General features: G+C 31.5%; 4 protein-coding genes across 4 annotated transcripts; 1 reads left to right on the top strand and 3 right to left on the bottom strand.

Annotated features, from left to right (window-relative positions):
• Window positions 1-1,976: 1,976 nt before the first annotated feature.
• On the bottom strand, window positions 1,977-2,983 carry LOC127253393 (ethylene-responsive transcription factor WIN1-like). The gene is made up of 2 exons (XM_051277965.1): window positions 2,290-2,983; window positions 1,977-2,174 (listed from the first exon to the last, which is right to left on the bottom strand). Exons 1-2 carry the CDS (start codon window positions 2,969-2,971, stop codon window positions 2,164-2,166), a joined length of 693 nt encoding a protein of 230 aa, XP_051133922.1. The 5' UTR covers window positions 2,972-2,983; the 3' UTR covers window positions 1,977-2,163.
• Window positions 2,984-7,692: 4,709 nt separating this feature from the next.
• Window positions 7,693-9,442, top strand: LOC127253154 (uncharacterized protein At4g28440-like). The gene is made up of 2 exons (XM_051277593.1): window positions 7,693-8,113; window positions 9,029-9,442. The coding sequence occupies exons 1-2, from the start codon at window positions 7,828-7,830 to the stop codon at window positions 9,220-9,222; spliced, it is 480 nt and encodes a 159-aa protein (XP_051133550.1). The 5' UTR covers window positions 7,693-7,827; the 3' UTR covers window positions 9,223-9,442.
• Window positions 9,443-9,828: 386 nt separating this feature from the next.
• Window positions 9,829-11,313, bottom strand: LOC127253352 (protein NUCLEAR FUSION DEFECTIVE 6, mitochondrial-like). The gene is made up of 3 exons (XM_051277909.1): window positions 11,136-11,313; window positions 10,902-11,026; window positions 9,829-10,154 (listed from the first exon to the last, which is right to left on the bottom strand). Exons 1-3 carry the CDS (start codon window positions 11,276-11,278, stop codon window positions 10,147-10,149), a joined length of 276 nt encoding a protein of 91 aa, XP_051133866.1. The 5' UTR covers window positions 11,279-11,313; the 3' UTR covers window positions 9,829-10,146.
• An 881-nt stretch (window positions 11,314-12,194) lies between these two features.
• Window positions 12,195-13,088, bottom strand: LOC127253392 (protein E6-like). Its single transcript, XM_051277964.1, has 2 exons — window positions 12,759-13,088; window positions 12,195-12,543 (listed from the first exon to the last, which is right to left on the bottom strand). Exons 1-2 carry the CDS (start codon window positions 13,084-13,086, stop codon window positions 12,239-12,241), a joined length of 633 nt encoding a protein of 210 aa, XP_051133921.1. The 5' UTR covers window positions 13,087-13,088; the 3' UTR covers window positions 12,195-12,238.
• Between the last annotated feature and the right edge of the window lie 2,054 nt (window positions 13,089-15,142).

The raw sequence follows: 15,142 nt of genomic DNA, 5'->3' as shown, positions 1-15,142 counted from the left end.
AGGCTAATTTGCTGGGAAATTGGTGTGGAAATAAGAATATTGAGAGTGGAAATAGTGAAGATGGAGAACAGTCAGGATAAGGATGAAGACCAATCCAAAACTGACGGACAGTGACACGCGTAACTTGCCATTATGATGGAATTATGGGCCAATGTGGGCCCCACTAATAATTTCATTTTATTATTTTTTATTTTATTTTCCTTATCCTGGAAATTTAAAAATAATCAATTTCATTGCCTATTATACCTCGTATAAGTTGGCATGTTCATTCGAATTTTCATGTTAAAGACAAAAACATACATATTATATTAAAATTCATACTAAAGAATTTAAGTTTATTTTCTTATGATGAATACAGTACGACATTTTATATAAAAAATTCGATATTAAATATATATCGGGACTAATCCTACCACCCCAACACTAGTACAATATTGTCCGCTTTGGAATGAGCTCACACGGATTTGTTTTTGAATATTGTCCAAAAAGTCTCGTACTAATGGAGTTTAATTTTTTTCACTAAGATTTGAATTTGCACTCCAACAAATATTTTCAAATTTATTTAAAAACAAAATTAAAAGGTAGAATTGATATCACATGATGTAAATGAACAAACCTATTGACTATCGTTACTAATTTTTACTATTATGAGAGGGCATTTCGGTAATATCATCAATTCCTATACAAACAAAACATCATGTCACTCGTCGATGACACATCCTGAGATATTTCCCTATATTAAATTGTTGCTATTGTTAGTCAATCAGGGGGCAAATCAACGCTTTTTAAAGTGATTTATTTTATTTTATTTAAAAAAAAAACCACATAATTATAAATGGGCCTTCGATGTAGTGAATAAAAATAATAGACCCAACTAGATATTTAATTTATTAAAACCACAGAAGGTCCAAATAAATTTCTACGATTACTGGGCCATAAAGCCCATAAAAGTTGTTGACTGTTAAAAATTAAATAACTATTCATAAATATTCAAATCAGAACTGAAATTAATTTTCAAGTCCGTAACGCCCACTTACTAAGCATTACGTCATATTTCTAGTCATAAATTAAATAATATTATGACGTAATATCTGCGCCCACAGAAAATGAGAAATGAATCCCGAGGTAACTATCGAAGCAGAAAACCAAAATACTACGAATTTGTTTGTTTATACAAAAATTTTTGCATATGATTCTTAATATATTTATTTATTATTATACAATAAAAATATTTATATAAAATATTATATATATACTATTTCTTATTTTTTACATTAAAAAAAAAAATCAAATCAAAACACGTTTTAACCTTTTGATATATTTCATTAACAATTTCTTTTTTAAAGAAATATCCTATCAATTTTTTATTTTTTTTTATGAAAAATAATAACAAATACTTAATTCTTTTATTATTTTTAAAATTTTCAGAGGCTCATAAACTTGTGTAGAAATGTGAGCAAAAAATAATTGCTAAACCGAAAAGAGAGTAATAAAGAAGAAATATTGAAATAATAATGCTCCATCCGTCGTTACCAATATATTTATATTTATTTTAGGTCGATTTTATAATATTAATATTATATATGTATATATATTATATTAAATAGATTAATGTAATTTTACTCATAAAGATACTTTGTAATGTAATTAAATTATATTTATAATATTATTATTGTAATAATAGGTAAAATTATAAAGTGTTTGTTGTTTTGTAAAATAATTTGAAGTGATATATATATTTTTTTCTTTATGTAAGTAAAAGAATTGTGTATGTAATATAAAAATAATAATTGTGTGTAATATATATATTTTTTAGGAATTGTTTATATATATATATTTTTGCAAAAAGAACACAATTTTTTTTAAAAAAAAAAAAAATAGCGGTGAGTATCACAATTTCTAAGAACAAAAAGACAAAACGATAGAGTGGTTTCAGAAGGATCAAAACGATAAAATGGATAAATTAATTTCCGGCGAAAGGAATCATTCATATATATATATAATAAGGTGAAATATATAGATATGATAGCTACATGCGCTGCTGGAAATGGTACAAATGAACAATCAAATGATACAGCATTTTAAGCATCGCAGCAGTCTCATTTTTGGTAATAACATAGGAAAATATTTAGGATCCCGAATTTTGCATCAAACTCCGAATCTTCAAACGCGGCCTAAGAAACATAAAAAGTTATTACTTAATAAATCTAAATTACCGCCGCCGGTATATATATATATATATATAGAAATCTCAGAGATTTGCCGGCGGGGGAAGGTTGAGATCAATACCAAGAGCTGGCACCGACGGCTCAGATTTCTTCTGATCGACGGCTGGAGAAGTCGCGTCAGATTCGGTCTGGGTCCCACTCTCACTGCGCATAAAATCCACCGGCTCGCCGCCGCCGCCGCCACTGCCGAAGCCGCGGCGACGGTTCATTATGTCGGCGATTTCCTGGTAAGTCTCGGGGCGGAGATGGAGCATCGGCCGGTGAACCGGCGGCAGATTGATGAATCCGGTCGGTGCCTCGACCCGGTTGCTCTGCAAAGGCGATTGCGGCATGGACCGGATCGCCTGGTTGGCCGCAAGCCGGGTCGAGGACTCCCCAGTGCTGTCGGCGCTACCGGCCTCGCTCCCGGAGCTCGGGTCCTGATCAGAAGAGGAGCTTTCAGAAACCGCGCCGTCATTGAGCTCCGGCATCGGCGGCGGCGGCGGCGGCGGCGGTGACGGTGGGAAATTGGTCATGGCGTTGTTGCCGCGGAAGGCGATCGCCGCCCTGTCGTAGGCACGCGCCGCCTCCACCGCCGTATCAAATGTTCCCAGCCAGTGGCGGCACCGGTTGAAGGGATCTCTAATCTCGGCGGCGTATTTCCCCCAGGGCCGTTTCCGGACCCCCCGGAAATGCTGCTCCGCCGCCTGGCGGGCGGCTGCTCGGCTGGGCTCCGCCGCTGCTCTCCTCCGCAACGGGGCCATAATGGGAACGGGAAAAATGGTTTGGGGGTGGAAATGGCGAGTGTTGGTTTTATAGACTGAGATGCGGAGAGAAGGCCATGACGCGCGGCAGTAGCAGATAACACTGCCACTTAAAAGAAATGCCTACGTGGCATCGAAATTGTGTGCCCAAAACTATTGTCCAACTTTTTACTCTATTTTTTTTACTAGTGTAAAAATTTGCAGCCGTTATTTATTTTTTTGATATATTTTATTACGTAAATTTATGTAATTTTTTTTAAAAAAATTACTGTATTAAATGTAAATGTAAATTATTTTATTAATTTAAAATTTTAAAACTTTCTACACTTTGAAGCTGTATTTTAGTTTGCAGCTATTCAAGAGTAGTAGACTGTAAATTACATTTTATAAAAATATATATTTTTTAATTTACAACATAGACAAATATTTCTATGATTTTTTTATTTTTAATCTAATTTAAATTAAATATAATTAGATGGTATATAGTATGCTTAAATGTGTAATTGGTATATTAAAAATGTACATTGTTATTTAGTTTATAATTCTTTTTAAATTATTTATTACAATATTTGGCGACGTAATAGGAGACAAAAGAATAGCGGCGGCGGCACATCGACAACATCTGATCGATCATCGTATAACTAATTTAACGAGCTTCTTTTTTTTAAAAAAAAAACTATTCATGACGTGTAACTATTGCGCAATCATTTACGAGAATAATTGAAGTATTTATTAACCGACATTTGGAACCTTCGAAAGAGAACAAAAAAAAAAACACAATAAAGGACTCGAAAAAATAAAAAAGGTAGTAAAACTATCCTTAGATTCGAACGATTATATTTATACAATATCCGTTACCGTTATACTTTTAATTTAAATAAAATTAAATGAAAATGTGAAAGAGACATATAATACATTTCATTTGTATGTTCATCTTAGTTTCATAGTATAATTTATTTTATATAAAATTTTAATGTTTTTTCAGAAAATAAATCTAATATTGTTCTTAATATTTTTATCATGTAATTAACATATTATAAAATACTTTAAAATAAAATATAAAATAAAAATAATTTATAATATATATTTAAATCACGTGTCTGCCGTCAGTGAGAGCTCGTCATCGCTGAGCAAAACAGCAGTGCATTGAAATATTCTGTTGAAACTGCAGCATAAATTCAAACAACTTTTTTATTGCAATTTTCTAATTAAATCGTAATATAACATTATATAATGTCTAAAAAACTAAAATAGAGACTCAAAGTCAATAGTCGATACAAATTAATATTATTACCCAAAATCACAGCGTAAATTATTAATCTTTTTTTCGGTAGTGTGTTTCTTTAAAGTTTTTTCTTTTTGTATTTGAAAGTTTAAATTTTGTTTAAATAATAGTTCAATACTTTTCATTCATTTTATAAGTAAAAATTTTGTTATTTTTTAGTCTATACATAGTTTTTTTTTTCTTTTTTTTGCATGTATTATTTTTATTGTGCATTACAAATACTATTACACATCATAAGAATAAAATAATCTTTATATTTTAACACTATCATCAATTATTATTAAAATATAATATATATATTAAATTTTATATAAAATTTAAATATTTAATTTATAGATGGACAGAAAAAAATATAATATTTTGTGTACGAAATAATATATACTTTCTAAAATAACACAAATTTTAATATAATAAATCAAAATAAAATAATAATAATAGTAATACATTAAACATCATTTTTTTGTTAAGTCAAATAATTCATTATATTTGTTTTGTCACATGCGATTTCCACTATATAAAGTATTTTTTTTTTCCATATGAAAATATACAGTAAATTAAAAATAATAATAATTTATTATTTAGTAAAAATATATAATGTAATGTAAATGAATATTAGAATATTTTGATATTAATATTTTATTAATCTTATTACACTATAGATAATATTTGAGCCAAACATAATATTTATAAAAAAAAATATTTTAAATTAAAATTAAAAAAAAAAAGTTTACTATAAATATTTGATACAATAATTTTTATAAATTTTATTACCGATAAAAAAGCGACTAATAAAATTATAAAAATATATACGTAATCATTACAATATTACATGTATAGTATTATATATATTAAAATAATAGACCGCTCTGTGTGGGCCCCACCTACTTTTTCTCATTTTCAGTGAGCAGATAAAACACCGAGCGGATCCGGATATACTACGCGTGGTATGGACGTGCTCCAGTCAGCGCGTGTGACAATTACAGGAGCCCGGAAAATCTGGGAACGGTCAGGGACTGAGAAATCTGGTGAATGAAAAAGTTTAGGGTGTGTTTGTTTGGTGGATTGAAATTAAACTCAATTATTCATTCAATTTTTTTCCCCCAAAAATATTAAATTAAATACTTATTTTTTATTTTTTATATTATACTAAAAAGTAATTTTATATTAAAAAAATATCACATCAACATCTATTTATATCACATTATACAACTATTCAAATTTAAAATTTTTATTATTTAAATCCCAATCTAAAATCGAAATCCCCCGAACAAAAACATATCCAGAAGCCAAATACATATGAGTATGACCCGTTAATTTAAAAAATGGACGGTGAGGATTTATCCGGTGTTGAGATCCACGGAGCTATTATTGTGGATGGGAATAGTACATTTGACGGCACTGCTAGAAGGGATTTATACGTAAATATGCTGCAAGGAAAAAAGAATTTATTATTTTTTGAGAAAAAGGTAAATAATTTAAGGTCAAAGTTCTTTTTTGTGTAATTATTGCACAATAATCTTTGTATAAGCAAAATGTTACTTTTTGTAATAATGGAGATTTAGGGATAAGAACATTAATATGTTTGCTAGTTCCCGATGGGATAAATATTAGCCATTGATTCTGTACCAAATTAAGCTTTGGATTTGAATTTTACTGTGGGGATTAGTAGAGCACTAATAATAATTCTATTTTATTTATTTATTTATTTTTGTAAAGGAAAGAATTATTGAAATTAGTATCGAGTTACATATGATGCCTATTTCTTTCTATTTTTGAGCCTTAACAGTAGAGAAATATTAATTTATGTAATTTTGGATAAATTTTGATTAAAAAATTTAAACACGTGTTTTGCATTGGGCTAAGTCACATTATCAATAATACGGGGCTTTTGAAGTATCTAAATTGTTATCCGAATTATTTATTTTTATAAGAAATTAGCGATAATTGTATAATAATAAAATTAAAAAAAAAATTGTGGTAGAAGCATAATTTTATTAAATAGTAGCAAATTTGTGGGTCTGTTTTTTCAGATCTGGTTTTGGTCAATAGTACTCATTATTCATTTTTTTTTATTAAACATTTGTTATTCATTTAATATATTATAAAAAAATCACAATCTGTTGGTCTATAGATACACATTTATTCTTGAGGTATATATATATATATATGTGGGGTTAGTGCAGTAGACAGTAGCAGTGTCTCCCACCAACATATAACTACCCATTGCACCATCCCAAGAAAACTGTTACAAACACATTCGCTTGTAATAGATTATATCTATCAAGTCCGGTCAGCTCACCACCCAATTTCTATAATTTAAATGCAAAACTAAAATCAATAATGCCATGACAGAGATAAACAAACCATTCCTGATCTCATTCAAACAGATTGACATAAATCTCTCCATCCTCACACTCACCAAAAACCCTTAGTGTTATTTTTTTTATATATAAATTATACTCCTTTAGTCTAATTTCTATTGTTCTAAAGTATATTTGCACAGTTTTTTTTAGGTGATTGTAAATTTGCCTTTAATTGTATAATAGAGATTAAAAGTAATAAATGAATTAACGATAGAAATATAAAATTTGTATTTAAAAACAAAAAATAGGACAATAGTTATTGGACGTCCCAAATAAAAAAATAAGATATTAGTTTATGGAAAAAAAGTATAAAAAAGAGTGCATTCATTTAGTATTTTGCATTAAAAAAAAATAAGGGGAAAAAAAAGTCGGCATTATATATTATTTAATATATTTTAAAAATATGGAAGCTTAAATAGTTTTGATAAATCAGGCTAACCTAGCCTGATATACATAGGCCCACATATGGTTCGATTTTTTGGCTTGGCCGGCCTAAAAAATATTTACTGTCTAATTTCTCAATCCGAAATTATTTTTAAAATAAGGGCTTTTTTGGATAAAATTTTTTGGAGGCTGTTGGAATTTTGAAGTTTGAAAAAATAAAATAATAAAAAATTAGTATTTGATTTGATGTTTTGTAGAAAAAAAATATGTTTGATGTGATATTTTTTAAAAAATGAATAATACCAAATGAGTGAAAATAAATTGTGTAAACAGAACATTTATTTTTGGGGAAAAAATAAAAATTGATATTTAGACCAAAATTAATTTTTTTCCTTGTGTCATATTCAAATCTATTTTCAATTTGTGTCTATTTTTTACTGCTCTAATGAATAATAAAGGATACAAATATTTTTGGTAGTAGGAGCGGAAATATGGGCCAAGCTCAGACGGGTCTGGTTAGGTTCAGCCCTTCTAAATTTGGGTCGGGTCAACAACTCATTTCATATTTATATTTGGGCCTATAATATGCAAATATTGGGCTGGAATTTTATAAATGGGCTTTACTTTATTGTGGTCCAATTAAAAAGACGGTGTCGTTTCAAGCGAAACTCTCGTCTGTTCCATTGGGGAGTTCAAACGTCGCCAGTATTATTTTAGATCGTGGCAGGGAATTAAAGGAAATTTAGGATTAGGGTTTCTTCCCGACGCCGGACAGGAATTTTAATCGAATTGCGGTGCATCGGCGCGCTGTATTCACTCGCTCCATGGCAACGAAAGCCTCGTCGGTGGCAAAGCAGCAGCAGCAACCGCGTGTCGCGGCGTCAGGCCAGACTGGTCTCCGGAAACCGGTATTTGTTAAAGTGGAAGCGCTCAAGCCGGGGACGAGTGGCCACACTCTGACGGTGAAGGTGGTGAGTGCAAACACCGTTGTCAGTAAGAAGCCTCGGAATCCGGTTTTGCGTGGTGCGCAGAACCAGAGCACGAGGATAGCCGAGTGCCTCGTCGGCGATGAAACCGGGACGATTCTCTTCACCGCACGTAATGATCAAGGTCAGAGATGAGTTTATTGTTATTATTACGATTATTCCACGCATAGTTTCGGTTTTTCATTATCTGTTTAGATTGTGGACGCTTGCCAGAAATTTATAGGAACGGCCTGGAATTTTAGCATTTTAGGATCATTGATTGCTTGATAAATCTCTCGAGGCATTGATTCTGTTACAATTTTTTTATTTTGTTCCGCCATTATCGTGCATGGTGGAACGAACTCTATTTTCTTGTGATCGATGAATTTTCTGGAAGAACCTTTTCATCCACCGCCATTCTTTGGTAATTTTGGCTGCTGTTGTTGATCCAATTTATCTTCTAGAATCAGAAAAACTCACAAACTAGATTGTTTAAGCTAATTACTGTTTTGATAGGAGTAACACTATAAGAATCTTCTTCCTTGACATGATGCACAACTGCACATAGACAGCAATTGTAGTATGACATAGAATAAACTCTTACATTTACTTTTGCTCATAGATTAAGCTTTAGTTACCTTTTCTTTTGGTACTAAGAAGCAATGATGATTTCAAGTGCCTATATTTATGTTTGATTTGAGAAGCTTCGGTTATTAAAATTGATTTTGAAGTCGAGAGATAGGGGACAATTGCAGAAGTAATAAGCTTTTCTATTACCATGTAATATTCCATGAGTTAAGCTGCTATTTGTTCCTTTGTCGATAGTGTTTTTGTCCTTAGCTTAATGGCCTGTTTTAGAAACAAACACTGATGCCTGCTTGTTTTATTTATATATTCAAAAGTATGCTTTACTTATTCATCTTCAAAATGTTTTTAGTCAAAACAACTTTGAAATGGTCTTGCACTTTGCATCGCATTTACATTCAATTTTCAAATGTCATTTACTTGTTCTAGATGCTATTTGATAACATGCACTAAAAATGTACATGTTTCGATGCAGTGGACCTGATGAAGGCAGGCAACACTGTGATACTTCGGAATGCAAAGATCGACATGTTCAAGGGATGTATGAGGCTTGCGGTGGATAAATGGGGCCGTATTGAGGTTACTGATCCCGCAAAGTTTATTGTCAGAGAAGACAACAATCTGTCCCTAGTAGAGTATGAGTTGGTTAATGTTGTTGAAGAATCCTGAATGGCCTATATTATTTGCGTACAAATTTCTTGAATTGGTTGGGTCAGGTCGGGTCGGGTCAGGTCATTTATCTTCTTTCTTATTCTTCTTCTTTATTGAGATAGGTAGTCTTGGCCTAATGGTTTTGTGGAGAAGTAGGATTTCTCTTTGATCCTATCATTTTGTCTCTCTACAAAGCCTACATTGTGAATAAAATACAGTTTGGTGGTTTACTTTATTATTCAACAATCTTTAGAGATGTTAATGCTACAATGGTAATCACCATTTTATTGATTATACACCCTTTTGAAAGAATTGATCATTTTTATTAAATAGAATTAAAGCTCCTTTTATGCATGAAGTTTGAAAAGTCAAAATTGAAATAATAAATGAGCAGCATTGTATGTGATTTTTGGGAGAAAAAATAATATATATTTGATATGATATATAAATATTTTTTAAAACATAAAAAGTAGATGCAGATGAGTAATGTCGAAAATATCGAAATTGTCTGTGTAATATTGTAAATTATATCAATCTGTACCTATTGCAAGTAATTACACAAACTATTATTAACACAAAATCGAAGGATTCAAAGTATAGGTAATAATAGTTTAACAGTCTAACTTCAATAAAACAAGTGAGGGTCTCAATATATTTTAAAACAATCCAATGTACATGTCGAGAAAAAACAAATAGTTTGCCACAAACTAGGCGAAGGCTTTCCACACGAGGCTAAATATTGATAATTCAATGCCCGACTTGAGAAAAATGAGACAATTTAGATAATAAACCGAGTCGAAGATCAGGAGCACAGGCACCATCATAATCATCCGATAAAAGAAGAAACGAGCCCAGGTCGATGAAAAGGTCTCGAAGCTCGACTTAGAAAAAGGTGACAGTATAGAGAATCATAAAAGTTGAAGATCGAGGCACAGGCATTGATCATAATCCTATAAAAGAAAAAAAATGAGCCATAGTCAAGAAATGATGGATCTCAGAGTATTTTAGTGTAACATTTATGAATCTACCAATAAAACCAACAGTATGTTTCCTTCCTTGTCATTCAACAACCAAAATGACAACATATCAAGAATTACTCTGTGCCAATAATGCTTACTGATCTTTCTACTAATCAGTGTTTCACATGATTCTAATTTAGGTATACCGGATTGCATATATAATCCTCAATATCCTGCATAGTTTTCAACCTCGGATAGCATTACAGAGATAGTTATATAAGTAAAAATAATTAGATCACAACTATCATCAAAGTTAATCAGATTCGAAATTTGATAATTGATTTTCTTATTCATTTTCACCATCCTCATTGCCATACATGAATATTCTTCTTCTTCTTTTCATTTTTATTCAGTTTTTATCTTTCTAGCTACAGTATACTATGATACAACAGTTTAAATCAATTTCACACTCCAACCAAACAAACTCATCATATTAGCTTTGGTGATAAAGAGATTAGAACCTTAATCCATCCAGTTGTTGTATCACATCTTTAAGAATGGTTATTATGTAGAAGACATAATTCAATCCTAAAACCTAAGCGTCAAATCGACGATCCTATTCCTTACACGTATTCTCGTACACATTTTACTCTACTCATTGATAAGCGTGCAGTTCCACATAACAGTAACAATCAGAAGAAACGGAAAAAGCTATGAAGGCGAGAACATCAATATTACCTTCAATGGACCAGGCGTGACCGCAAGGAGCAACATTCAGCATCGAAATGAGCACCGCGGAAGCGGTCGCAGTATGAAACGGCGACATCGACACCAATTTAACGCTGCTCAGCTCCACAGGTGACCTCATTAATTTAAACAAATCTAAACGTCAATAAACAGAACAGAATCAAAACAAACATCTGCAGATGGATCTTAAGCAGTCAGTAATAACAACACGCGTGGTGGAGAAACCTAAAAATACGCGCGGAGAGAGGCTTCTGAGATGAGATTCGAAGGGGAGAAGCAGCTGCCATAGGCTTAACACCGGCGGAGAGCCTGGCGGAGGCACCACGAGCGGCGGAGCGCAGTACTGACCTAGCGGCGACGGTTGCCATAGCGGACACAAGCGTCCGATTTGAATTGGGCTTTAAATATTAGTATTAGAGTGGCCCGCATTGAATGAAATTTCTGTAGATCTACTTTTTAGCTTCGAAAATATTTCACTAATTGGAATTCTAGATTGAAAAATTAGAAAACCATTAATGTTTTTTTTTTTTAGAAAAAAAAAATTGTAATTAGTTATAATTTAGTTTGAAATTTTAGACCATAATCTAAAAAATATAAAGTAGGCTCATTTTAAATGAATTTTTATAAAAATTGTATTATATTTTTTTCAGAAAAAAAATTACGTTATATTATTTTATATTTTTTAGATTTTAAAAATCACATAATTTTAATAAATATATATTTGATATGATATTTTAAGTTTTAGTATTTTTTGTTTGTAGAATAAGAAAATCTTTTATTAATTAGAAATTATGGTTTAATTTTTGATATTTTTGCCTAGTATAAAGAAAAAATATATTTTCGTAAGAGTTATAATACTAAGATACTTTTATAAGAATATTTTTTACTTAAAAATCAATATTTTAATTAAAACAAACGAAAATAATAAAATAAAATATACTGTATTTAATATGGTTAAGAGAAATTTTAGAAAAATTTATATAGTTAATACCCAATTTTCAGCCTTTTTCCAATGCATAGGCCCAATAAAACTACGGAAAAATCATAACTGAATAAGTGAAATGAAGTAAATTATTTTAGAATTGTCTTAATTTTAGTTTTTATTTTGAATATAAATTAAAAATAATAATACTTTTACAGATACTCATAAAAAATTAATACAAACTACACCATATATTTTTTTTATTATTATTATTTTTATAACGTGGAAATATGTAGTCATTACTTTGAGTAGGTTTTGGGTAAATTCCGATAACGGAAGTAACATTAAGGCAAACCATGCAATTCAAACAAAAGTTATTTATTAATTTGGATAACCTTAACAGAAATTAAGGAACTGTAGTGCCATCATCAGTCTCAAATTTGTCTTGTTTCTGATTCTGTCTGCCAAATTCATAAGTATCACCATTAAATTCATCTAAATTGTTGTTGTTGTACTCATTTCTTGCTCCATGGCCAATCCTCTCGTACGGATGATCGTGGCTATACCTATCATTTCTAACATCATAAAAGTACATCCCATTTTCCATAAACCTCGTATCACTCATACCCTCAGGCCTAAAACCACCGCCATTGCTTAAGTAAAGTTCGTCGGCAACCCCTTCCTGCCGGCGGTTGATGGCGGCGCCACCACCTGAGATCATAATCAGTGCATACAAAACTTTAAATTATAGAAACGAAAACCACAAACACAAACATTTACAAAATAGAAAGAAATGAAGGCCTCGATTGATTTTCAAGTGAAAAAAATAGAACATTAGGATTTTAAAGCACATTTCACATGTAAAATTCATTCAAGAATCCAAAACAGCATGAAAACATTTAATGACTACAAATTTAAGTTCTTACCATTGTAATAATTAGATTCTTGTGTGATAGGGTGGCGGGTGGGTGTTTGGGGTGGGGTCAAGTCCTCTGTCTTAATGAGATGAGCCACAGGGTTGAAGTCACTGGGCAGTATGGTTTGATCAGAAGGTTCAGGGGTAGCCATTGCTGATTGAGGGAGCTTCTCTTGGCTGTAAAGGCCATAGCCATTGTTATTGTCAGGGAAGAAATTTGGAAGCTGGTTGGTGGTGGTGGGTGGGACTTTGCTGAAGAATTGGGGGTTTCTTGTTTGGGCTAATGCCAAGAATGGAAGAAGGAAGATGACAGAGAAGAGGTGGAGTGAGAAAGCCATTGATGGTTAGGATTGTCATGGAGTTTTGCAGGTATTATTTATAGAGGGTTGTTTGAATGTGTTTTTATGGCGTGTTAATGAGAGTTTGGGCAGGCAGTTGGAAGGACAGAACGAAGAAGTTTGAGGGTCATGGTAAACAGGGCAGTAATTATAGTGTAAGAAAATTTTAATTAATGAGAAACCAACTATACATAAATAATATAAGAAAAAAACTGTCTTGTTGCCCTCACTAATCCTATTCTAAATTTTTCTCAAGAAGATCAAAACAAGGGATATCCATCCAGTGCAAACACCTGATTGAAGGGGAGAGGAGAAAGAGGAAGAAGAGAGGAAAGAATCTCTATACTGGCAGGTATTGAATGCAGCAAGGCAGAGGTCCCTCCCTCCCTCCATTAACCATTTACACGCATTATTATGCAGACAAGCAGACAATCTTCCTATGGTTGAATTCTGAAAGGACAATTTTTTGTCTGTCATCATCTAATTTCCTACTCCAACTCATCTCCTCATCCTGCAATAAATGTAACCCATAAAGCGTGTGTCTTAGTCATCTCTATAGGGCTTCCTCACCACACACCCCCACCCCATTTATTGAATTCCTCAAAGTGATAGGAATACAGAACATGTTAATAACCTAATGGCATTCATGGCACTCAGTGAAAGATCATGAGCCCTATCTGTTCCATATTCAATGCATATGTGAAATCGTATATGGAATTTATCAATCACCCCTCAATTCAGATTTTGATGGTCCATATTGATCAAGAACAAAATAATTGGTAATAGGTTCTATGATTTTGAATGTTAGTTGAACTTCAGGATCTTGTTGAATAATGTACTGAATTGAGTTTTGCAACCTCAAGATATATATATGCTAAATAGTGAACCAAAGGTGCTTAATTCTTAGAACATATGAATTGAATATGTAATGTGAGATATGTGTGTAACCATAGTTTATATATTTATATTTCTATTCAACAATAGAGAATGCTTCTGAACTCCAACTAATTTGTATGTTGAAATCACTTTATAAAAGTATTTTCAACATCCTAAAGCATTAAGATAACAATGACAAAAAATGTACCTTCAGTGGCACCACAATAATAGCTTCCATATAGCTACTGAAAAAATGCCAATAGGAGAAACTTGCAGTCACCGTTTGTGAAATTAAATGATCCTGATGCGCCTGAATTGTCAAAACAAGTTATAATTTAGGGTAAATAGGTGATCATGATTGTGTTCTTTTTGCATGAAGAGCAGAAGAATATCGATAAAGGCAAAACTGTATTGGAATCAATGCACAATCCAAAATTCAATGGAAGGGAAAGAATCAGAGCATTGATGGAGGAGCAGGCACTATTGTTCAGAATATTATCAAAATTTGTATCACAATTTTAATTCATGTTTGGAAATAATAATAATAATCATCATAATACAAAACACAGCAAAACAATATCACATTCATCAAACCATAACTGCAATCGCCAGTTTGTAGATAATCGTTCCTCAACCGTAAATGAAAAACTATAGCCATTAGTTAATTAAATTACAATTTTTGCTAAAAATATATCAGCGATTGCCGTGGAGAAGAATACTCGTCCAGAGCTTCGGCTCCGCCGATGGAAACTGTACGACGCCGTTTGAACGACGAGTGAGGAAATCAGAGTGGAGAATTTGGCGGGAGGCAAATTAAGCGGGAATAGGTTATGAATTAAAAAATACTAATAATTATAAACATATTTAAAACAAAATTCCAAATATTGTTTTCGTGAATTTAGTTTGATTTAAATAGTACTATTTTAATATAATATTTTTATCAGAATAAAATATGTTTATAATAAACTGTGAATTAAATTGTCGTTAATTTAAATTTAAAATTCAAACTATTTTTACTTATTCTCTCATTTTATTTATAAATGATTGTTTCCGTAGAAATAAAATGTTTAAATTTTTTGAAATGAATTTTAAGGTGTCAATTTTGATTGATTTTTTTTACTATTATTATTTTATATATATAAAAGAAATTACTCTTTCCAAGGATCTTTATATTAAATTA

The sequence above is a fragment of the Andrographis paniculata genome, unplaced genomic scaffold, assembly GCF_009805555.1.
Source record: "Andrographis paniculata isolate CXL003 unplaced genomic scaffold, ASM980555v1 Contig50END, whole genome shotgun sequence".
Taxonomy (NCBI): domain Eukaryota; kingdom Viridiplantae; phylum Streptophyta; class Magnoliopsida; order Lamiales; family Acanthaceae; genus Andrographis; species Andrographis paniculata.
This window is presented reverse-complemented; position numbering and strand designations above follow the sequence as displayed.